Here is a 23,633-nt window from a genome sequence, read left to right as displayed (position 1 = left end):
GACGTCCCAAAGCGCTTCACAGAACACACTGTAAAGTGAATTGACTGTATATTTGTGGGCGATCGCGGCAGCCAATTGCGCACAGCAATGCCCCACAAACAGTCGTAGATTGAAAATGACCAATTTATTATTGTTTTTGGTTTTGGAGGGATTATTATTAGGCGTGTGGAGTAAGGAAACTTGCCCAAGGTTTCGCCCTGCCTGGAATTGAACTCAGGTCTCTCACTTGCAAAGCGAGTGCTCTAACCACTGAGCTACAGGACTCCACAAGATGAGAGTTTCGGCTGCATTAGGGATGAGGTGGTGGTGGAAGTAGAGGATATTATGGCGGTGGAAGAAGGTGGATGTGGTTGGAGTCAAATTAAAGGAGAGTTGAGGATTGAAGAAAACACTGAATAAGATTACAATCCACGCTATTGTTCAAAGAGAGTAGTTTTAGGCAGCTTGACAACTCTTGAATCAGTGTGCCTCAATCTCATTCTGTTTTGATTTGGAGATGCTGCCTTATTTCTATTAGGTTTAACAAGTTGACGTGTACAATATTTGCAGTTGAAGAGTTTAATAGTCTATGCACTGTTAGTAGGTAATGCATGAGCCTCAGGCCTGATTCCGTGTGGCCTTTCCAACTTAGTCTGTGCCAGCATACAACCACTAGGGGACAGTATTGAACCACTATTCAGTGACCTCGAGCACATGTTACTTAAATTATTTTTGCAGCCAACAAGCATTAACAATCATTTTGGCTGAAATCCATATTGGATAAAATCCAGTTTAGTTTCATTTTTTGTGCCAATTTTAGCTCCTTTCTTTCATAATGCTGTGTTTTATGACGTTCTACGAATGACAAATGTATGATTATTTTAAGGCTAGCATTTTCAGAGACGTAAAAAGACCCCCATAGTGAAGTATCAACTACTTTACTTTCCCTATCTTTTGATCTTGTATTCCAGATACACATATAATTTTTAAAATGCAATAAATCCAAATATTATATTTTATATTCTACATACACTATATGGTTTGGAATATTAAAAAAAAGCAAAATATTCCACATCTTGTTCTGTTATAGAAATGTATATGATACTTTTTACAACATTAGTCTTCATGTTAAGCACATTAATGTGTTTTATGCGGGGCATTGTGTACTGCGATTCCACCTTGGTTTCCATACTTACTAGCATTGTAAGCTCAAGAAGAGTGCACACAAAATACAAAGTGTTACAAGTGTGCGTTATTTTGAATTCAATAGCATGCCAGTTTGGAACACCTTGTCAAGTTTTTCGTGCAATATTTAAATGGTTTAGACACAAGTAGATAACTGAATGCTGAAAAGACTGGCATTAGCGATGCTGGGAAATGGGGCAGGGGGTGATGTGCAAAATTGAACACTCAAAAGAAAATGACTCTACACTTAACAGAATAGCCTCCCATAGAAATGAATAGAGGAAAATGTTGGCTTTTCAGCAAGAATACACTTAAAGGGATCTACACTTATGTACACACTTCAGTGGAGTGCACTAACTTTAAAATCACAGTTTAGAGGTACAATAGCACCTGACAAGGCTTACAATTTTTCACTTTACTTTCAGAGCGCTTATAACTCTTGAGTTTAGAACTGGTACTGGCATGCCCATGAAAAAGTAGAGTTCAGCGTGGATCGCTTACAAAGCAGCTGATTTGGGTTAACTGGTATGGTGGCTATTCAGTACCCAAAGGGTGCATGCATTTTTAATTTAACAAGGCTAAATAAATATTCTGGTCTCTAGAATTCCAACGGGGCTTGAGTAAAGTTTTACAATGTAGATAAATAAACATCTCGCTTCTTCTAATGGTTTAAACATGTATAAATAACGTGGCTCTAAACATTTCTGCTGTTTATATTTCTGTGAGCAGAGTTAAGTTTAGGTGTAGGAATTACAACCATTCTACTTTTAAGATGGTCCTTTTTAAGTATTTTGTTTCCCCAGCATTTGGTGCACATTTCAATTTCGGTTTCAATTATGAACTGCACAAATAGGAACAATTGTGACAAGAAACAAAAATGATGCCTGATATTAAATTGATTAGGTATGGGAAAGTAGAGTCTATGTAAAGCAACTTGTGGTCTCTTTGAACCTGAACTTTAGCATATTTCGTGCAATAGTGTTAAAAAAATCATGCAACAGTAAATCCCAACATTCCCTTTTCATCAAGTTGCTAAGATCTCATGCAGAAGAAGAAATTTAGCAATGGCGTTCTTACACATTGCCTTTTAATGATCTGTTTGTTTAAACCCTGAATTTTGAAATCGTAATAAAGATCATTTGAAGTCTTGGTGGAAGAGGTCATTGTCATTTATAATGCCACCTGTGTCTTCTCAAGTGTAAAGCATGCCTGGGCGTCTTTTCTGGATGTGATGTGGTCGGAATATCAAAGAAACTGGGGAGTATAATTCATTGGACAAATATTGCCTTTTTTTTGAATGTGGCGTCTCGATGGCTTTCTGGTGTTTTTCAGATTTTCGAGCATGCGTTTCAGCTTTGAGAAATGAGAATATTCCTGGAATCTTCAAAGTGTTTGGGGGATGAGGGACGATGGGGGCATGGTTGTCTTCTTCAGTGATGAGAGCAAGTCGACATTTCCCAGAATAGGCAGCAATAAACAAGATGTGAGAGTGTTATAACAAGGCTGTCAATGGATATAACTGGTGTACTGGCCAACTGGGTCTGCCTTTGCCCACATTCCCCACTCATGCTGTTCTGCCATATGGAAGCAATCTTCCCCCCCACTTTAATAGCTAGCTTTGGAATCCATTTTCACAGGCTTCATACAGCTGAGAGGAGCAGTTTCATGAATCGACCAGATAGAAGTCACTTCCAAGATAAACATTCAATTTAAAAATTAGACATACCAGGCAGCAGATTTCTTTAGACATATTTCAAAGAAGTGCGGCTATTCATCTTAAGCGAATGCCAGGCATCAGCGAGCTCTTTGATCCTTTCAGAAAGTTACTCCCCCTCACTAAAATATAAATCCACAACTGCTATACTACACTGGAGGGAACAGCTCCCAGCACTTTGAAGTTTGACCCTGGGAATAGCCCACAGCTTAGCTCTGAACATACTTTTCCCCGGGTTTTGGCTGGTGGTGGATGGGGAGCCCCTCTGCATATGGAGTGGTTGCCTTCCTAATAAAGATAAAGTTAACATTTGTTCTGCACTAGCTAGGTGGTTGTCTCAGCAGGAGTTATTGTTAATTTTACAATAGGTAGTTCATAGGTTTGTAAAAACTGGTTTGCGGAACGAGAGCGCGGCTTTCTTTGTTCAACAGCTGCTCTTTAAACAACGTGAAGATTAATTTGAGCTGAACACCTCTTTCTGTTTTATGCAAAATGTGTGAAAGTCAGTGGGGGAAATGAGAGCCTTGTATATTGTAGCAGAATCAGCAGTAGGTAGAGATCAATGAATTGAAACAAGCTCCTTCGGGGAGATGATAAACAGCGCTCAGTTCTGTACAGTTTGGCCCATAAGAGCACCACAGCTGGGGAGACTAAATCCCATTATTCCTTATGATTTCCTCCGACAGCTCAGCTCTTCTTTATACTTTGTCTTCACTCCCTATGATTCATTTCCGACATTTGCTTAATTATCCCAAAAGAGTTTCTGTGAATTGTTGGCTATTGATCCTTTAGTACTATCATAAATGTAGTGTAAGCATAATATATATTTTTACATGTGTGTGTATAGAGTTACAGAATGGTTTATGTGCTGAATGTAGGAACAAACTCTTTGGACCTGGGGCCCTCTTTCAAGAATATCAAGAATTTCAAGATTATATGACTATGATTTGCATTTACTTTTCTTATCCAATTTGCCATTACTGCACTCATGTTATTAAAACGAGGATTTAAAAAATAAAATCTGGCTTCCGACATTTGCGGTGGGATTGATAAACATTTGCGGTGGGATTGCTAAACTTTCCTTTCTCTTGTTTAAAGTGAACTGCAGTGTTCTGAAACTCTCAGATGAATGATTTTAAAGAGAGGGGTGAAGCAGGTATAGATGTGGTCTTGTAATAGGTTTGCAGTGTCATTGCCAAGACAACAAAAGACAATCTGACAGTGTTTTGAGTCTGAACGTTTCTCAGTTGCCTCACTGAAGGTGGTCAAAATCTACCAGAGGCAGAGGCCTCTGAATAGCATGTAGATCATAAAAGAAAGATTTGTGACATGGGAAATATTTCAAGAAACAAGTATGGGTGCAGGATGAGACTGTTAGTAGTGTTTGAGTAGTAGGAAATGCATAGTAGCAAATATAACTTTTTTTTAAAATCTCACAATGTTAGAACTAAACAATCAATTTATTTCTCATCTGTTTCCAGTGAACATGCAAAGAGTCTTGAATTAAGAAAATGTATTGAAATATTTGTCAAGTTGCATTTATTGCATTGTTTTTTTTGTGTGATCACGTCACTGACATCTTTCTTTTCTCCTGTTCGTGCTGTTTGCTCGATTGGTGGAGAAAGTCAAGCTTCGTCCGGTTGTCGGAATCCTTTCGGAAGAGTCAGTGGTGCTCCGAGGTTGTCACCATCTCCCTGCTTGCTGGGAAAGTGATCAAAGAGGAAGGAGTGGAAAAACTGTACGTCAAGTTCAAGCTGGGGGAAGAAAGATACAAAAGCAAGGTACAGAGGCACTGAGTGTCACTAAAATATTCTGAACACTGGGATCCCAGCTCCTAGGTGTAGTAGCATGTGAGGACACACACAATACAAATCTACCTTTGTATAGCACCTTTCATGTCGTCGCAATCCTCATAGGGGAGTGGGCATGAAGATGTGTGCCAACATGCAGTGGCACATTAGATTGAGCTTCCCACTGTGGAAGTGCAGTGTTTACATGCCTCCTGCTTAGCTGCAAAACATTAGGTCGAGTAGGCCATTCAGTCCCTCGAGCCTGCCCCACCGTTCAATAAGATCATGGCTGATTTTCTGACCTAACTCTAATTACTTACCCCATATCCCCTAATCTCTCTATTTTTTAAAAATCTAAAAGATCATCAGAAACTCATCTTTATTATTGTGTTGTCAAGAAAACTTTTTGAGTAGGATATTCTGATCCTTTCAGCCTTTTCGTCCTGAGTGTTTGATTTGGTTTGGAATGCAGATCTGCTCACATTGTGATACCACTGACTGAGGAAGGAGTTATAGATCCAGTAAAACCAGTTAATGTGAAATGGACCTTTTCTGTATCTGTGCGGTTGTTATATGAGTATAGATAGAGCTTGCATGTCAAGCATACCACTACAGGAGAAAGGTTTAGATAGTAAAGCCTGCACTAAACCCCTGAATTCCAGAGCTAGCATGTATGTACTTATATATCTCAATAACAGGCTTACCACTATAAACACTGGACATTGTTTAATAATCTTGGTTAGAATCACACTGGCAGCACTCGCTGTAAATCGAAATTGTTCAAACGCAGAAATAAAAACAATTGAATTTCAATGATTGTATCTATCTAATGGGTGCTGTATGTCAGAATAGTATAGTAAAACTTGTTAACTTTATAGAGATCTCCAGGTTTTTNATACTATAAACTCCTTTTACAGAATTACTATTTAATGTGTTAATCTAATTGTTTATTTTCCTCCAGGGTTGTAGAATTCTGTGGCTATGTTTTATACAATATGTATCTACATATCATAAACTTCACATGGAATTTGTTTTGAAATATCACACTTCTGTATATTGTGGGCATTAATAGACTCTAGATTATTGTGGAATGAGCTGAAGATGAGCTTTGTAGAAGTTCGTAGTAGGTGCACATCATCCAGTTCATTCCATGCACGTGTAGAACTCTCAGACTGGTTTGGATACTCCTAAGCATGGTGATGGTTTTTTGCAATGTGTCAGACACCCGGCTGACTAGCAAAAAATCAGTTCACTGAGGACACTTGATTTGACGTACTTTTTTTTTATATTTTCAATATTTTTGAAACATATCCTGTTTGCTGTTTGTGGTTCTTTGTTCCAGGGTTTACCTCTTAGAAGTTTCTGTCTTGCACCATCGTGCTTCTTGGCTTGAGAAGTGTATTTCTTTCTCGAATTTGTCTTCCTATTAAGCACAGTGACCTTGACAATGGAGGAAGCCCATAAGCCACATAAGCAGTTGCTACATTTAGGGGCAAGCCAAATTTTATCCCCCCACCCCAGTGATGTTTAGTTAATTGTGGTCTGTGTGATCAACAACACTTTTGCTGAGCTGAGGACAGTGTGGTAATGTGCATATAAACTTTTATTACAAGTCCTTCCAATTCAGTATTTGGAATTAATGTGGGTTCGTTACAAAGATGTGAATTGTGTGTGATGGGTTACTATAGAGAACAGCTGAGGAGTCAGCTCTTTACAACGGTCCTCAACCCAGATAAGAGGTACACATGTGCTGCAGTGTTGGGATTTAACTAACTGGTATTTATATTCCTTGCATTTGTATTTGATTTATACGCGATTATAACCTTATAGTCATCAAAAATCCAAATTACATTTCACCCTCAAGTTGCTTTCCCCCCACCCCCCATATAGATGGTTTACAGGAGCACTAATCCTCAGTGGAGAGAGAGATTTGATTTTCATCTGTTCAACGAAAAGAAAAATGTGTTAGAAGCTGAGGTCTGTGGGACCGACAGCAAGAACTGGGAAGAATGCATTGGAACGTAAGAGCACAACTTTTTCATGTCTTTTTCTGATCGTTTATAAAAGTTATTGAAGATAATTGTTAACTATGGCAAATCAAACCAGATAACTGATTTTATCTGAACACAGTGCAGATCAGGTGCTCCACCTAGTTATATGGAGCCCTTTTGTACATCAGTGTATCCTGTGATGTGCCACAGTACATGCTTGGATACCATTCACTACAACTCTGTACTGCAACTTGACCCAGTTTGAAAGTTAGCACTGAAGTGTAAAATGCACTCTTCGGGTTTAGATTTGAGATTGGCAATCGGTTGACTGCAGGATCTCGCAATCCGGTTTAGAAATATCCGACTAACACAACGCATCTGGTTTACGAAAATCCTGATGTTGGTTCTTGGTACAAGTTCGACTTCCTGTCCCTTGAATACAATGCACGGTTCACTCGTGCTGTCAGTGGGAAGGAGTTTTTTTTAGATTGGACTGTGGCAGATGTAGTGCTAATGGAAAAAAAATCATTAAATCTTTCCTTCAGTGTTTGCAGATGAGGCTGACATAACACAGCACCAGTTCCTGGAGCCCTGATTGGATTGAACTGTCATTGAGAAATCAATGCTCACATAGCCTATAAATATTGTGTCACAGGGACATTTCTGCTTTATATTTTAAACGTGTTTCGCTCTGGATGCACATTTTGGCAAGTCAAATGTTTTCGTAACAACATTGTGAGGCTGAGTATTTTGGACATCAACATGGAGTGCTTGCATATTTTATATATTAATTCATAATGTGCCTGAATTATGAAATTTTAACAAACAGAATTAAATATGAATGACCTTTCCAAGGAGGGGGTATTATAAAGGTCAAGCAGAGTAGGTTAGGTTGGGTTAAATTGACTTCTGTATTTGATCAGGTTTTAATTCATGTGTTGAGGTCTGAAGAGCGGACTGGTTTTACATCATGATTGAATTGACAAAAAGTCCTCTGCATGAACTTGATCCTGGATTGCATCACAAACCCTCAGATATTTAGTTCATACAGTGCTAGCGCACAGTGACTTCAGCTGAGATGTGATGAGTTCAGTGTTTCTAAGCAGAAAGGCTTTGATTGCTTTTGACATAAATGTGCAAGCAATAGCCAGGCGAGGTTCAAAGTCACAGTAACAGACATTTCAAACATTAACGTTTGATAGAATTAGCCAGTGTGACACGCAATCTAAATTTTAAATAATACTAATCCTCGTATTTATTGTAATGCCTTATCACATTGCTGAGACATCTCAAACAGATTCATAGGATTTTACTGCGAACTATCGTGACTATATTTGGCTGTAAACACGGAAGCCAATTTGCCTATAGCAATGTCTCACAAATGGCTGTGAAGTGTGTGATCAATTTTTTTTACGTCTGCATGGAAAAGCAAATTATTGTCGTGAAGTGGACTAACTCAAATTATTCTGTTTTGCAACACAAGATATTGATTAAGACTAACCGGCTACTTGTGCAGGAGAGAAATTGCAGTCAGTCGTTTGCTGAGTGTGAAGATGAGATTTCAGTGCATATGAAAACAGGACAGTGATTCAATACACTGGTGTAATATTCAGGCAGGGGAAAGACTAAATACAATTTTACACATACAGTTGTGTTCTATTTTCTGTCATTTCATACATTTCAAATCATTGGGACCTAAAAGGTGGAGATGTCCAATGGGATTTCTGAATAAACGTACTGAGTCGAAAATGTGAATTCCTTCCAGTAACTGGGCACAGAGCAGTGGGAACAAGACTTCCAGTTAGCGGAAAGAATTCTTGTTGAGAAATCACGCTTGAAATTTTCCATGTTATGAAAGTCTACAATTTGAGGTTTGGACTCTGAGCGCTGTCATTTTCCCTTTTATTTTCTGGGCCCAGCACAGACTGACAGGACAAGCCTTCGAATTTTGATCAGTATGAGTATCCAAAGTAAAAAAAGTTTGGGCAGACTTTCAATTTCCTTTGGGTACAATCCTGCAGCACAGCATGCACATAAATCAGCACTAATTGTCCCTAAATTGCTTGTCTCACTCAGAGAGGCCAAAAGGATGGCTGGTGTGGGAAATGGAGATATCACTCTGTTACAGTATGAGGTGCTCTTTAGAGACTGGGCTATTGACATATTATCGGGGGCAGTGCATAGGGAACACTGCATTGGGTCTAACTGAGTGCTCGCTGCTGACACAAGTTGTAGGGAGAAAAAAAATCCTTTATTCTCCTGAATGGGTATTACTCGCCTTGACGAGTGAATAACATTCTCATATAACTGCACTACAGGTCATGTCAGATAGTTGTGTTTTAGCATGAGACTGTGATCCTATTTCTGTGCCAGCTTAACCCACTTGTGCCAAATCAAATTTAACGAGGGCCTCAGGATTTTGGGGAATGCACAAGACAATGTCTGGCACTCGCCTTGATTCGATAGCCAGGGTCGGGGCAAAAACTTTTGATCAAAATTGATTGTTTGGGAACAACAATAACAACAAAATTATATTTGTAAAGCGCCTTTCATGTCGGGAGGACGTCCCAAGGTGCTGAACAGTCAGGGATCAGGACCCGAGCATGGGGGGCTGAAGGCACGGTCAAAAATAATAATAATAATCCTTGCATTTGATATAGCGCTTTTCACGTCTTCCAGACGTCTCAAAGTGCTTCACAGAATATGTTATAAAGTGAATTGACTGTATATTTGTGGGCAAAGCGCGGCAGCCAATTGCGCACATCAGTGTCCCACAAACAGTCGTGGATTGAAAATGACCAATTTATTATTGTTTTGTTTTGGAGGGATTATTATTAGGCGTGTGGAGTAAGGAAACTTGCCCAAGGTTTCGCCCTGCCTGGAATTGAGCTCAGGTGTCTCGCTTGCAAGGCGAGTGCTCTAACCACTGAGCTACAGGACTCCACTAGGAAGGACTCCAAAAGGAGGGTCTTGAGTCGTGCCTTGAAGGAGGCAAGAGAGGGAGCAATATAAGGGATTGTGGGATGGAGTGCCAAAGAGTGGAGACAGAGAGGCTGAAAGCCCGGCTGCTGATGCTAGGGTGGGTCGGGCGGGGGGCCTGGAGCAGCCTGCTGAGCGGAGGGATACAACACAAATAACACAAACATGTGATTGGCCTTTTATGATGTGTAATGAATTGGGGCACCACTTAAATGAAACGGCCAATGTGTATCATGGTTCAATAAGTGATGACAAAACAATTTTTTAATAATAATACTAATCCTTGCATTTGATCACATCATTGAGCCATCTCAACGCGCTTCACAGAATATACGGTAAAAGTGATTTGACTGTGTATTTTGTGGGTGAAATTGCTAAGTTTCATAAAATTGCTCCCTCCCAAAACAAAAATTGCAGATTTCTGAAGCTGATTTTATTTTTCTTTGTCCCTTTTTCCCTTTTAATTGTGTTTTATTTCTGAGTGTAAAATGTGTCCAAATCCTGTCATTCAAGTATTGTCACTTTCTTGTTTTAAATCCCACAGGTGCAAGGTTGACCTTGTGATGCTACCTAAAGGTCAAATAAATCACTTGGAGCTGCCTCTGGAGAACGAACAGGGCTCTCTGCTTTTGCTGGTCACGCTCAAAGTCTTCACAGGAATTGCCATCTCTGATCTCTGTGCCAGTCCACTGGATGATGTAAATGAGAGAAAACAGATCATTCAGAGTTACGTAAGTTCTCTGTTAAATTAGTTCAGCGTCATATCACATTGTGCGGTCATTTGAGCGAGTTTATGGGACAATACCCTTATTTTTTAAAAAATGCTATTTTACCATTTCTGAGTAATGCCATAGACAGAGAGAATAGTGAAGAACCAGAAATTTAAAACAAATGACAAAGATGCCGATTCTGATCACTTACAGCAGGAAATAATAACAGAAATAATCCCTACATTTGATATAGCGCCGTGATAAGACGCTATATCAAATGCAGGGATTATTTAATATATACTGTAAAGTGAATTGATTGTAAAGTGAATCGACTGTATATTTTGTGGGCGAAATAGCAGTCAAATAGAGGACGATTGGGAGGCAGCAACAGGAAGACTATGATCGGGGAAGAAATTTTAAAGAGGGAGATGTACCGTTCCACTAATTCAGAAAACTAAATATTTGGTGTGAACAGATGGGGTAGTTTTGAGATGTGGAGCATACAGAAGACTAAATGATCCATCTACACACACATACACACACACAGACACACTCTCTCTCATTCACTCCAGTCTCCAAGCAGTCCCATCGTGGAATGTCCTAAGGACTACTAAGGATTTTTCACAATCAGCCACAATTTATTCTTGGTATGAATGGAAGAGCAGATCGCAGGCCTTAATAAAATGCTTGTTCTTCCACAAAAAGATATCTTTTGCAGATATTACTTTAAAAAGGTTAGTTCTTTCTAAAGACCAAGTAGATTTTATCAGGAAGAAGGCCAATCAGACTGTAGCTGGCTGTGTGTCCCATGCCCTGTGAAATATCCACTACAGGAGCCTAAGATGTGTTATACTATTTTGGGACCCTTTTAAAACTCAGTAGAAAAACTATTCAATTTTCATATCTGCACTCTTATAAGTAAATACAATAGAATGCAAAATTACATCTGTATCATGCCTTTCACGTCGGGAGGACATCCCAAGGCCCTGGGAATAGGTGGGAATGAGCAAAAAGACCCAGAGAGTTCCCATTGCCTTGTCCTTTGTCAAATATATAAAAGGCACCAGCTTTTTCTCCTTCACAGATAACAACTTGCTGACCGAATTTCGACTTTGTGCATGATACACATGCATACATTTTGGATTACAGTGTCTTTGGATTAGTGTGGAGTAGCAAAGATGAGACACTGAAAGGTTTGCACTTGCTTTGAACTGAATTGAAGAAATTATAAAACTCATTGAAAAAAACAACTGAAGAATACCATGGTTCTTTGAACTTCATTTCAACTCCTCCAAAGCTTTTGTACTTCTGGTGGTTGTTGAAGTAACCCTAACCCTAAGTTGTTCTGTAGCATGTGTAGGTGCTTTCATATCTCAGTGTAGATACTCACTTAAAGACTGCATGATTTTAAGGTCCTTTAACTCTCCTCTTTGGTCACTTCCTTGTTTTACTGGATGCGTACTAAATTGGCAGTACATGTGCAGAGCAGCTGTTAGCTTTCTGTGGAAGCTGAATCAAATATTTTGCCCAAAAGTATACAGTCAATTCACTTTACAGTATATTCCGTGAATCGCTTTGAGACGTCTCGAAGACGTGATAAGGCATTATATCAAAAGCAAGGATTATTGTTATTATAATAAATATTGTCCAAACTTCATTGTATGCTTGAAATCAGATGGGAGTAAAGTTTATTTGAGGGCAGAGTTAATAAAGTTCAATTCTTTATACTGAAATCTGCTTATTTCCATTAAACTAAAGTAGAAGGAGAAAGTTGGGCATTGCTTTGATACGTAGAATACTTTTATTTATGGTTTGGAACTCTGAGATAGAGTTTGAGATCAGTGTGCTTCATTTATTCTTCGCAAAATTCAGTCAGTATTTTTTTCTTCATCTTAGAGCCTGAGAAGAACATTTGAGGATCTAAATGACATTGGCTTTCTACAAGTACAAGTGATTAAGGCTTGTAACCTGCTGGCAGCAGATTTTGCGGGTAAGCGAATTGTTTGCTCTGTATCTTGTCCTTGGTGCTGATATTACAATTGGCTTTATTGTTGTTAAACTAGGCAGATGGGGGATAATAGCCAGGATTCTTGTTTATGATCACTGAACAGTAATGCTGCAGAAATGTATGTGGATGGATCTAGTGCTTCACTGTGATATTCCCCATTATCAAATGGTCTGCCAATACTCACTGATTAAACTTACAAGCGCAAGATCTGAGGTAAGGGAGGTCTGCTGATGATTGTCAAACTACCTCAGTGGGAAGTCCTGTCATTAAGAGAGGAAGGTGTAGAAATAACATTTCTAATTTACTTTGTTTCCTCTCTTTACTGTCCCTCTCCTTTTTATATGCTCTTAATCTGCTGCCTCCTTGCAATAGTGAATGTGTGCAGTTCAGAGTTTGAAAAGAACCAAATTAAAATGGCTAACTGAGACTCCATGAGGTAGAAATGCAGAGAGTCTTGTCAGTCATTTTCAAGCCATTGACAAATATACCAGATAAATAGGATTTGTCTTTGTTTCTATGAGCCAGGAAACACAAGTGTTTCCATCAAGTAGAAGGATCCCTATAGACAAGGAAGTGCTTGTGTGTCTGTAGATGATGCCTTTATGGAAGATCCATTGCAAATCTGTAAATTCAATATCCTTTCATTCAATAAATCTGATAAGGGAAAAGACCCACTGAATAAAAATTAAATGGCTAATGGTACTTCAGGAAACTATCTGTGAAGCTTTGCTTTGCATGAGATGTGCGCCATATTAATGATTTAATGCTATTCTAAACAAGGATATGAAACTCTGTGACATTTACTGTAATATATTGCAGCATTAATTGCCTGCATTTTGAACATTGCAAGTAGGTCAACTTTATTCATCTGCCCTTCTGCGGTCATAATAGATTCCTTCCTATTTAGAGGGTTGATTTGGTAGCGTATGGTGTCTAGAGTGACCTCAATGCATGTGGTGTATTCATCGAACATGTTAAAATCTGTCCTGTCTGTTACTGTAGCCAAATCGTATCTGGATAGTCAGCCCAATATATTGGGGCTGTAAGAACCACACTATTCTGCTGCGCGCATATTTAGAAACTAAGCAGATCTTCACCTTAAACCGTAGTAGAGCCAATTCTGTGAAGCGCTTTGAGACATCTCAAAGATGTTATAAGGCGCTATATCAAACGATTATTATTATTATTAATTCCTACAGATGCAAATTAAATTGGGATAATAAATAAGTTTTAAATAAGTTAAATTGCGGTAAAGTAACTTGAAGGAACAACTTAGAATGATGCCTATTATCAAAATAATTTTCTCAGTTAAACAAGTAGTTTAAGCTCAGACTCCGTTAAAATACAGTTCAAGATGGTTTGGTGGGTAATCAGATTTGGCCTGGGCTGACTAATCACGGCCAGAACTACGGTTAAGGCAGTATAATTGGCATATATAAACCTATTTAGGTGTATTTCTTCTCCTCTTTTAATATCTTGCACTTATGGTGTCCTCACAAAACTCCCGGGGAAAGGGGTGGTTGCAGACCATCTCTGGAGCAAGTGACTTGCCACTTATTTCCACCGTTCTGCCTGTCACAGACTAGAGCCTTGGAGACGACCACATTTGTAGTTTAAACATACCCCTGTTAATTACAGGCTTAAACTTGTAGATGTGTTGGTAACTTGTGCTGTGGTCCATTTTTCATTGTGTGCAGAAATCCTGAGGGAAGGCTCTCTCTCTCTTGCCCTCTTCGATGCAGAACACTCCAATAATTCTAATGACAGCCCTGGTTGACTGATTTGACTTTGAGTCTCATTCTTGAATTCACTTGCTTTAGTCTGAACATCACACAGGCAGGGTTAATATTATTGACTGCATTTTATATATTAAAAAAAAGATGATGACATTGCAGAGCTAAGTGGAGCTTTGTACTGGTGGAATTGCAGCAGATCTTGTGTGCAGGGCTGTCTGAAAAAATGAACTGAATGCTTGAAAATGTTGTGTAGCCCTTATGTAATAAATTGTGAAACAGAAGCTGTTTGCACCTGTAAGCTATCCTCGTTGCTAAACCACGAGCCGCGTAATTAGCTCTAATTTGTTATCCATACCTTTGTCTCTCTAATAAATAATACACCTTTCAACCAGAACAAACAATACAGGGTGCTGAAGTAAATGTTATTGTTAGTGCTCCTTCATAGCACATGATCCCCATTAGTTAGTACTTAAACATTGGTATAGAAGAATTCTTTTGGCTCTAGCTCTCTGAGCTGTAATATAAATCATGACACTTTAGTAATAACGCTGGCAGTGCCTGCTAATGGAGCTTGTGCACCCACTCATAAACAAAGAACAATAACACTGCTGCATGATTCATTACCTCATAAGGTGGTTCTGCCGGAATGTGGTGTCTTCATGGTTTACAGTATGACGGGATTCACAAGGGATTCGAGGGAATGACATATAACCTTGACTGGTAACTCGGTCAGTAATGCTCTGATGGAAAAGTAAAGGGGATTAACTCTATGTAATGCTGTTACATGAAATTGTTGTCTACATTTGGTGCTACCGTATTTGATTCTAGCCTTGCAGAAGTCTATCCATTTGACTCGTTCGCTAACATATGAGTAGCTTTCCGATCCTAAATGATTGCATTTGTTCATTTTGATCCTTTTTTTTAAAAAAAAGTTTATTCATCCGGTTACATAAAATAATGTCCTATCATTTAGGAAAGAGACGTTTCTGAGCAAGGCAGTGTGTGGAGGGATTCAGTAGCCATTATTATATTGGTAAACTAAAGTTACATTGAAATTCTTTCACATTGCTCTAGATTAAAATAATAATAATCCTTACATCTGATATACCTCTTATGTTGGGAAGATGTCTCGAAGCGCTTAATGGTAGATAGCTTCTCGGGTGCAAACTTTGCTCCCACCTTTCAAAATAAAAGAGAAATTTATAACGGGTAATATTTTGTTACAATTAACAGCAGAAACATTTCCAAACCTTTTAAATTACAGTATATCGGTCTTCCTTCTGTAATTTGACTAATCCTGTTAAAATCTTTCTGTTACAGATGATCACTGAGACCAACGATTTGACTGAAGGATATATCCCGACTGACACTTTATTCCCAAATATCTTTTCTTGCTTTACAGGAAAGAGTGATCCGTTCTGTGTTCTGGAACTGGGGAAGCATAGGCAACAGACCCACACAGTGTATAAAAACCTTAATCCTGAATGGAATAAAATCTTCACATTGTAAGTTGCAGATAAATTAACTAGAAAGTTGTACCCTTTGTATAATAATAATCCTTAAATTTGATATAGCGCTGTATCAAGTCTTCAAGCCGTCTCAAAGTGCTTCACATAATATACTGTAAAGTGAATTGACTGTATATGTATGAACATATCCTGGATATTTTTCAATTATATTAGATTGGGGTCATTAATGCGACTATGGTAACTGTAAAATCATTGAATGTTTAATTCTTTCCTCATTTCAATTTGAATGCAAACTCCCCGCTGAGCAACTTTAACTTAGTTTCACTCAATTCATTTTGTAACAAAGAATTTATAATGACAATAATAATCCTTATATTTGGTTAAGTGCCTTTCACGGCAGGACGACCTTTCAAAGCGCTCCACAGCATTTACCGTGAAGTGTAGTTACTGTGAATTTGTAGGCAAATCAGCCAATGAAATGAAACCATAACAATGCATAATCAACAGACAAAATTGAGAGCAAATTTCAATGCCCCCAAGACGTTGTAATTTTTTACAGTATCAGACCAGACCAGAGTAGACCAGGTGTGGGAAACGGTCAAGTGGTTTTGAATACACTATTCCCATATGAGCATGTTTACCAATTTGTCTCCATTTTCTAGTAATATTGGGGACATTCATGACATACTGGAAGTAACAATCTTTGATGAAGATGGGGACAAGCCACCAGACTTCCTTGGCAAGGTTGCGATCCCTTTGCTTTCTGTAAGTTTAAATACTCTCTCTTTAAAATGTTATCAGTTTTATTTTATTTACGAGTATTTTTGTTGCAGATATTTGTGGTCTTTGAGTTTTGCAGCATTGAACCTATTATCATCTGTGAGTTATCAAAGAACCCTTTACGTAAGTCATGTGGATGAGAATGCTACTACCCACATAATTATCTTGAGACTTCTGCCAAAGAAGAGCTGCCAATGTACACGTAAATTTTAAAAAGGCTACTGCTTTACAAGTTTCCTATGTATAAATTGTAGCTGTTTTACTAGCTTTTCTAATGAGTCCATGGTTGCTAAAATCTCAGTTACACCATTTAGTGCATTTCTCTTCCCATTGAGTCTTTTAACTTGAATTTAACTATGGCATCCTGTAGCTACCATTGAAGAACCTCACTCGCATGATAACTATGTGAACTGCTCTTGAATCTTCCAGAGAAACAACAGCTTCTCTGAGTCGTTGCACATGGTCAAGGTCACTTGGGCAGCCATGTGACTTGATGCGCATGGGTTACGTACTTAGCTTGATGTTTGTTGGATCCCTATAATTTGATCTTATTGCTAATTAAAGCCTACTTTCATGATGTGTTTTGTGCTGTGACTATAGATCAGAAATGGTCAGCAGATCGCATGTGTCCTGAAGAACAGAAAGTTGGGACAACGCATGAAAGGAGTTATTTACTTGAAGTTGGATCTAGTCTATAACTTGGTGAGCGAGAATGAAATAATTGCATGACACACGGCATTTTTTTATCTGTTGGATCAAACTGTGGTGATCTTTCATTATATCCTAGTTTGCTTTATCAGACACCATTGCAAAGAATTTTACTGAGATGATAATGATCAAGAATATGCACTTGATGCATTGGATTACAAATGCATCCCATTCAGTCAACTTATGGGTAAATGCATAATTTCTTTTTGTGGCCTCTATTGTGACAACCGAGACAAAGTGATCTGTTGCTCTTTTATTTTTGGAGTGATATACTACCTACTGAGCTTCGTATAAGGAGAACGTGTTATTTTACTTTGTCCATCCAGTGCTATAAATTTTCAGAACCTGCTGGGAAAGTACATTTTGGAGACAACACACCTCAACAAGCTGTAACCATTTATATTGCAGAAATGCATTGTATTATTTTCATTTGAAAAAGCATTTTATCATCCTATCCCAGAGACTGACTCTCTGTGCACATTCTGCAGACATGTAAGTGTGCATAGGCTGCCAGGGACCTTTGCTGGTATTGTAGACCAAATCCACTGGAGCTGGTACTTTGTCGATAAGAAGCAGCTCCACTGATAGTGTATAGCAAAGCTTGAATATTTTCGAAACTCAATGCGATGTCCCAAGTTATCCGTTGTTATTCGATAGGTCACTTGTGTTGCTAAGTTCCGTCTATGAATATGTTTTGACAGTTATATTTATGGTGTATTGGAATAAAAAAAAGTTAAGTGGACAAAACATTTTTATTGTTTACTCTGGATGCTTCCTGAACAGTATTGAACTCTGATAATCTGATGTTTTTTTGTTTTGCATTTCAGTGGCACCGACAGTGTAAGAGTGCTTAATATAAATTTGTTGCAAACACAATGGGGATTTGGGTGTTTTGGTAACTGCTGTTTGCTTTCTTGTGTAAGAGATGGCAGGTAAAATTTAACCTGGGTCTAAATTTACCCTTATTATTGTAACATTTAGAGCATCCAGAATTTGTCAAATTGTTGAACTTGCGTTTCGCCCACAAATATACAGTCAATTCACTTTACAGTATATTCTGTGAAGCGCTTTGAGATGTCTAGAAGACGTGAAAAGCGTCATATCAAATGTAAGGATTATTATTATTATAAACTCTGAAGCCAGTTTTCTGGCGGTCTTAAAAGAATGTACAGAGAAACAACTCCAAATTGATATCCGTAATTAATAAGTTAATAATAATAATAATCCTTGCATTTGATATAGCGCTTTTCACGTCGGGAGGACGTCCCAAAGCGCTTCACAGAGTACACTATAAAGTGAATTGACTGTATATTTGTGGGCAAACGCGGCAGCCAATTGCGCACAGCAATGTCCCACAAACAGTCGTAGATTGAAAATGACCAATTTATTATTGTTTTGGGTTTTTGGAGGGATTATTATTAGGCTCTGTGTGGAGTAAGGAAACTTGCCCAAGGTTTCGCCCTCTGCCTGGAATTGAACTCAGGTCTCTCACTTGCAAAGCGAGTGCTCTAACCACTGAGCCACAGGACTCCAAATTATGGGCACTCTGAAATGTTATGTTAACAATAAATGTATACCTAGGGGATATTTTACCCATGTACCTTCTTGGTAATCTGAGGTAGTCTTCAGGAACAAAATGAATTGTTTCCATGGTTCGAAAGTAAATATTCTTGGATTTTTTTTAAAATTTCTTAGATGAAAGCAAGCCTCAAAACCTTCAAACCAAAAGAGCATAAGATCCAAGAAGAAAACCTCAAATTTTCAAAAAAGGTATTTCACCAATTTATGTTGTCAACTCTAATTTGTCAGTTGGCATTCCAGAGGTAAGAAAATTTTATCACTGAACCACCAATGCCTCTTCCAAAAAGAGAGTCCTGTTCTATCGTTCCAAAAACAAATAGGTGTTTTAATGCCTTCTCCAAAATATTGCCTGGGTGCTTTCCCTGGTTATAAATATAAGAAAGATATTTGGAATAAATAAATGACGTGGGAGCAGTTTTGAGCTCTGTTGGCTCTGTTCACTGTTGACTCTTGTTCCTGGCAAGAGATAGACATTAAGACACTACAGTGCAGGATGAGCTATCCTGGAGTGCGTTTCATACCTAAATATAGCGACGTGGGTTTTATTGGTGTTATGTTAACAAGAAGCGGGCATACAATAATGCTCTGAATAATTTTATAAGTAATCTTGCAGATATTGGGCATTAGGGGGCTGATCTAGGTGCTGTTTCCAATAAACAATCTGATACAACTATAATGGAGCAAAAATCTGCTTTGTGACAAACGCAAGCAACGCTGATACGGGAGAAACCAGTGGAATCAGGCTTATTGTTGTTAAATCACAGGAGCATTATTGATCTGCTGTCATATATCAAATGCAAGGATTATTATTATTCTATTGGCTTCAAGCCTTTGCAAAAGCTTTGTATTTATTTTCTTTTGTAAAATTTCCTTTTTCTCACACAGATGTTAATGAGGAATGTTAGGCGTGTTCGGAACCTCACTATGGCAGTATGGAACACTGTACAATATATCAACAGCTGCTTTGAGTGGGAATCTGTACAAAGGAGTGTGATAGCCTTTCTGGTAGGTAATGCTATTGGAATCTTAAAATGCATTTAATTGTATGAGGTAGCCAAGGTTTTCTTTTGTTCGGCAATAGAGTGCATATGGAGTACAAGAGCAGTTTTGAGATCTTGCCATTGTACTTTGGTTGTAGACTCCTTATTTGTCTGATGTACATGGTCTCTTGATATAATGCACATTGTCTGTGGCTTGGAATCAATGAAGAAAACACACCGAGCTACTACTATGGTATATAATCTAGTTTTCAGATCTATCCCAAAGGAACTGTAATAGTGTGTTGCACTGGGAATTAACACAGGTTACCCTAGATACAGCAGCATTTTTCCTGGAACCTCACAAGTTTTTACAGACTTCCACTGCAAAACAGGTCACCAGTCTGAATTTCTGCCTTGATATTATGAGTGTCAGGTTTTTCGCCTTTGTTGTTATGCTCCCAGAATAATGTATTTGCAAAGCACCTGCCCTGAAGGAATAAAGGTCTTCTTTAATTTAGAGTTCAGGTGTTAAAAAAAAGCGATGTTTTGATGTTTTTTTAATGTTTTGGCTGTGGTGCTATGGCATGAGTGTGAATACAATACCCATTGTATGGCTCTGGACTGCATGATCTGTGCACTATAGACTTGCACACGTGTGCTCATTGTAAGCCTTGGGCTCAAACAAAGGGAGCCCGTTATTCCAGTTGAGTGTAAATGTTGAATCTTGTATCTTTTTTTCAAAGCTGAGTCAAGCCGTTATCATTCATTATATCAATATAATACTATCAATTCCTTGTCCAATACAGTGAAGCGCTTTGAGACGTCTCAACAATGTGATAAGGGGCAATATCAAATGCAAGGATTATTACTATTATGTTTGTAATTTTTAATGTGACCATTGGTGATGTCAATAGAGACACTTAAAGTATTGCATTATAAAGTAAATAATTGAAAAACTGTGTTTTCAGAACTCAGAAAAAAAAAATAGTAATAAGCTATATTCATATGAACAGCTTATGCCAACATTAAAGAGATCATTTTTTCCATGGCTAATACATCAACAGCATTTAGAATCCAAATTGGATCTTAATGTTTGTCACCAATTTACAGGTTATATTTTCCTTCTATTTTGGTACATTCCTGTAGTTGCTATTCCAGAATGAACAACCTAGTAGTCACCTATAATATATAATTATAAAAGTCTGCATTTGATATAGCGCCTTATCGCATCTTCGAGATGTCTCAAAGCGCTTCATAGAATATACTGTAAAGTGAATTGATTATATATTTTGTGAGCAAAACAAGACCTACCTCCTGGTACTTATCTGTGCTGCCCTTGAGACAGTTGGAAGATGCACTGGCAAGACTGATGATTCTTTCCTTCCTGAGAAAGCATTTCATCTCTGCTGCCAACTTCCTTCAAACAACCAACCTATGAAGGGCTTGGAGTGGAGGGTATCGCATTGATGAATTGGCAGCATACAACTGCATGACAGAACAGAGCTATTAGACCAAAATCAGAGCCAGTCTTCATTGTTAGAGAGCCAGCCAAATACCAAAAGGAGTATTCATATTCGTGCTGAAGAACTGTAGCAAGTTTCTAAGCTGAAGTTGCCAACTTGTGAAATTTTTCTTCTTTAGATTCTGATGATTTAAAAAGAAAATGATGTGTGATTGTACATACCAATAATGAATTAATGAGCAATGGAGCAGTGATGTTCAGTAATGCATTTGCAATAATAGATGGGGGACTGTCATTGTATCCGCTCAGCGGGCTCCGGCCTGCTTCATGACCTCCACCTTGCTTGCCCCACCATCGGCGGGTGGGCCTTCTGCCACTCTGCCTCCATCCTCTGGAACTCCATCCCGTAGTCCCTACATCTCGCCCCCTCCCTTGTCGCCTTCAAGACCCATCTCAAGACCCTCCTGTTTTCGATCTTCCTGCTTCCACCTTTGCCCACCACCCTCTCCTATCGCCAGTTTGGTTCCGTAACTCTGTCTTCCAACGCCTTGGGACGTCCTCCCGAAGTGAAATGCATTTTACAAATGTAATTTTGTTCTTGTCCTGTAGGGAGTCCTGTAGCTCAGTGGTTAGAGCACTCGCTTTGCAAGCGAGAGACCTGAGTTCAATTCCAGGCAGGGCGAAACCTTGGGCAAGTTTCCTTACTCCACACGCCTAATAATAATCCCTTCAAAAACCAAAAACAATAATTAATTGGTCATTTTCAATCTACGACTGTTTGTGGGACATTGCTGTGCGCAATTGGCTGCCGCGTTCGCCCACAAATATACAGTCAATTCACTTTGCAGTATGTTCTGTGAAGCGCTTTGGGACGTCCTCCCGACGTGAAAAGCGCTATATTAAATGCAAGGATTATTATTATTATTATTGTTGTTCAGTTGATTTTTTTTTACAGTCTTTAAATGCTACAGACCACTTGTTTCAGCGTGCGACAGTGGGCGATTATTCCACAAAGTGCTGTCTCATGGGTTGAACAGAGTGCTCCATAGTGCAACAGTGGTTATGTGTCTTTTGTAGAAAAAGGAAACAATTTAACGCCCTGTGAAAAGATTGCTGAAGGCAGATTGGATATAAACTTACAGAATGCCTTCAGTCAGACAAAATAGCGTCTAGAAAGTTGGTATGAAATAAGCCATACATTTTAGGGCATCATAAGCAACCTTTTTGGTCCAATTTGTTCTGTTTAGGCAAAGAGAGGGAAGACATTAAGGGCGCAAAGATCCACCAAGGCTGCATTATGTTTCATGCAATTGACCATTTTTGTCTTGTAGATTAACACCTGTATGTATCGTGATTCACAGCCACGCAGTTCTGTTGTATGTCTTCACAATGTAGCATTGTGTAGCATTTTCATCCAGTAACAATTGTGCAGCACTCAACTTTCTAACAATATCCATCCAATTCACAGCCTTCCCCGACACGACTGACCCCTCTCTCTGCATGCCCCAGTGCACTATTTATCCAGCTTTTAAAAGAGAGAGGGGAAAAAAATCAGCGTTTTTGTGAGGTAACCTGTGGGGTGGGCAGTAGATCAGAAAATGAAGTGTACTAACATTGATGTTAATTGAGCATTGCAGCATTAAGTTACGGTGTCAGAAGACTGATATCTTGTGTGAACCATAGCTCCCTCCAAAGAACTCACCTTACACCCAGATTTCCAGGTAATTTGATGTTGTCGGCATGGTGCCCAAGGTTTGATTGTCGTTTAGCTCTGAAGCTGTCATTTTTATTAGTCGTGCACACAAATCTTTTAGAGACGCTCGTCAGGTGGCTTGTGTTTTGTATTGTCTAGTTGGCTCCTGGTGAAAGCTCCCTCTTTTCATGCATTTGGATGTGGGCGTGTGTGATGTGGGTAGGATGTAATTATACTCACTGCAGGTGACAGTTACAAGAAAAGCTTTAGCAATAATTTAACCGAGTGATGGAAAACTTCGAACAAAAACACACCTTGTGGTCTCAAAAAAAAATGCTTTTCTTCAATTCATGGTTTGGTATAATGTGATTTTAATGCCTCTTTCTCAATTGACCTGTTTTGCATTTTTTAATATAAAATGAGTTATACACTGTGCATTCTGTGGGTTCCTCTGCAGATTGTAATCTTCTATCTCTATATACAAAATGGTGTAATACATTTTCTTCAGCGAGTAGTTTTACACACTCAAAAGCCATCATTTGGGCACAAATCCCGCTCCACCCACAGTGCCCAGCGCTTCCACTTGCACTTGGGTGATCCCAACAGGATTATTCGTTTTGATTTAATCCACTTGGAGGAAAATGTTCATTGCTATTTCAGCTTGGTTCAGTTGGGCTCAGGTACGTTTAATACATTGGTGTCTGATGCATTTATGGTAGCCACGGCTCGGATTGCCACAAATATTAAAATGCAGTGATTTTTACTGTGCAATGCAAAATATCGTGTCATTGTAGTGCAGTTGAGTAATGTACAATTTGTTTTGCGGTGTTTGCTGCTTGTACACAATGAGAAAATAGCTTACTATTGG

General features: G+C 38.7%; 1 protein-coding gene across 3 annotated transcripts in view; it reads left to right on the top strand.

Annotated features, from left to right (window-relative positions):
- Positions 1-23,633, top strand: part of LOC103187388 (multiple C2 and transmembrane domain-containing protein 2) — a 118,880-nt gene that overhangs the window by 45,054 nt on the left and 50,193 nt on the right. For all 3 annotated transcript variants that reach the window (XM_042344076.1, XM_007906849.2, XM_007906863.2), the window contains 9 exons: positions 4,504-4,659; positions 6,559-6,689; positions 10,183-10,369; positions 12,245-12,338; positions 15,495-15,597; positions 16,224-16,326; positions 16,942-17,043; positions 18,745-18,819; positions 19,516-19,635. In XM_042344076.1, the coding sequence (XP_042200010.1) occupies positions 4,504-4,659; positions 6,559-6,689; positions 10,183-10,369; positions 12,245-12,338; positions 15,495-15,597; positions 16,224-16,326; positions 16,942-17,043; positions 18,745-18,819; positions 19,516-19,635 (1,071 nt within the window). The remainder of the gene's footprint in view (positions 1-4,503; positions 4,660-6,558; positions 6,690-10,182; positions 10,370-12,244; positions 12,339-15,494; positions 15,598-16,223; positions 16,327-16,941; positions 17,044-18,744; positions 18,820-19,515; positions 19,636-23,633) is intronic.

The sequence above is a fragment of the Callorhinchus milii genome, unplaced genomic scaffold (genome assembly GCF_018977255.1).
Source record: "Callorhinchus milii isolate IMCB2004 unplaced genomic scaffold, IMCB_Cmil_1.0 Scaffold26, whole genome shotgun sequence".
NCBI classification, from domain to species: domain Eukaryota; kingdom Metazoa; phylum Chordata; class Chondrichthyes; order Chimaeriformes; family Callorhinchidae; genus Callorhinchus; species Callorhinchus milii.
The sequence above is the reverse complement of the archived record's forward strand: the minus strand, read 5'-3'. Positions and strand labels throughout refer to the sequence as shown.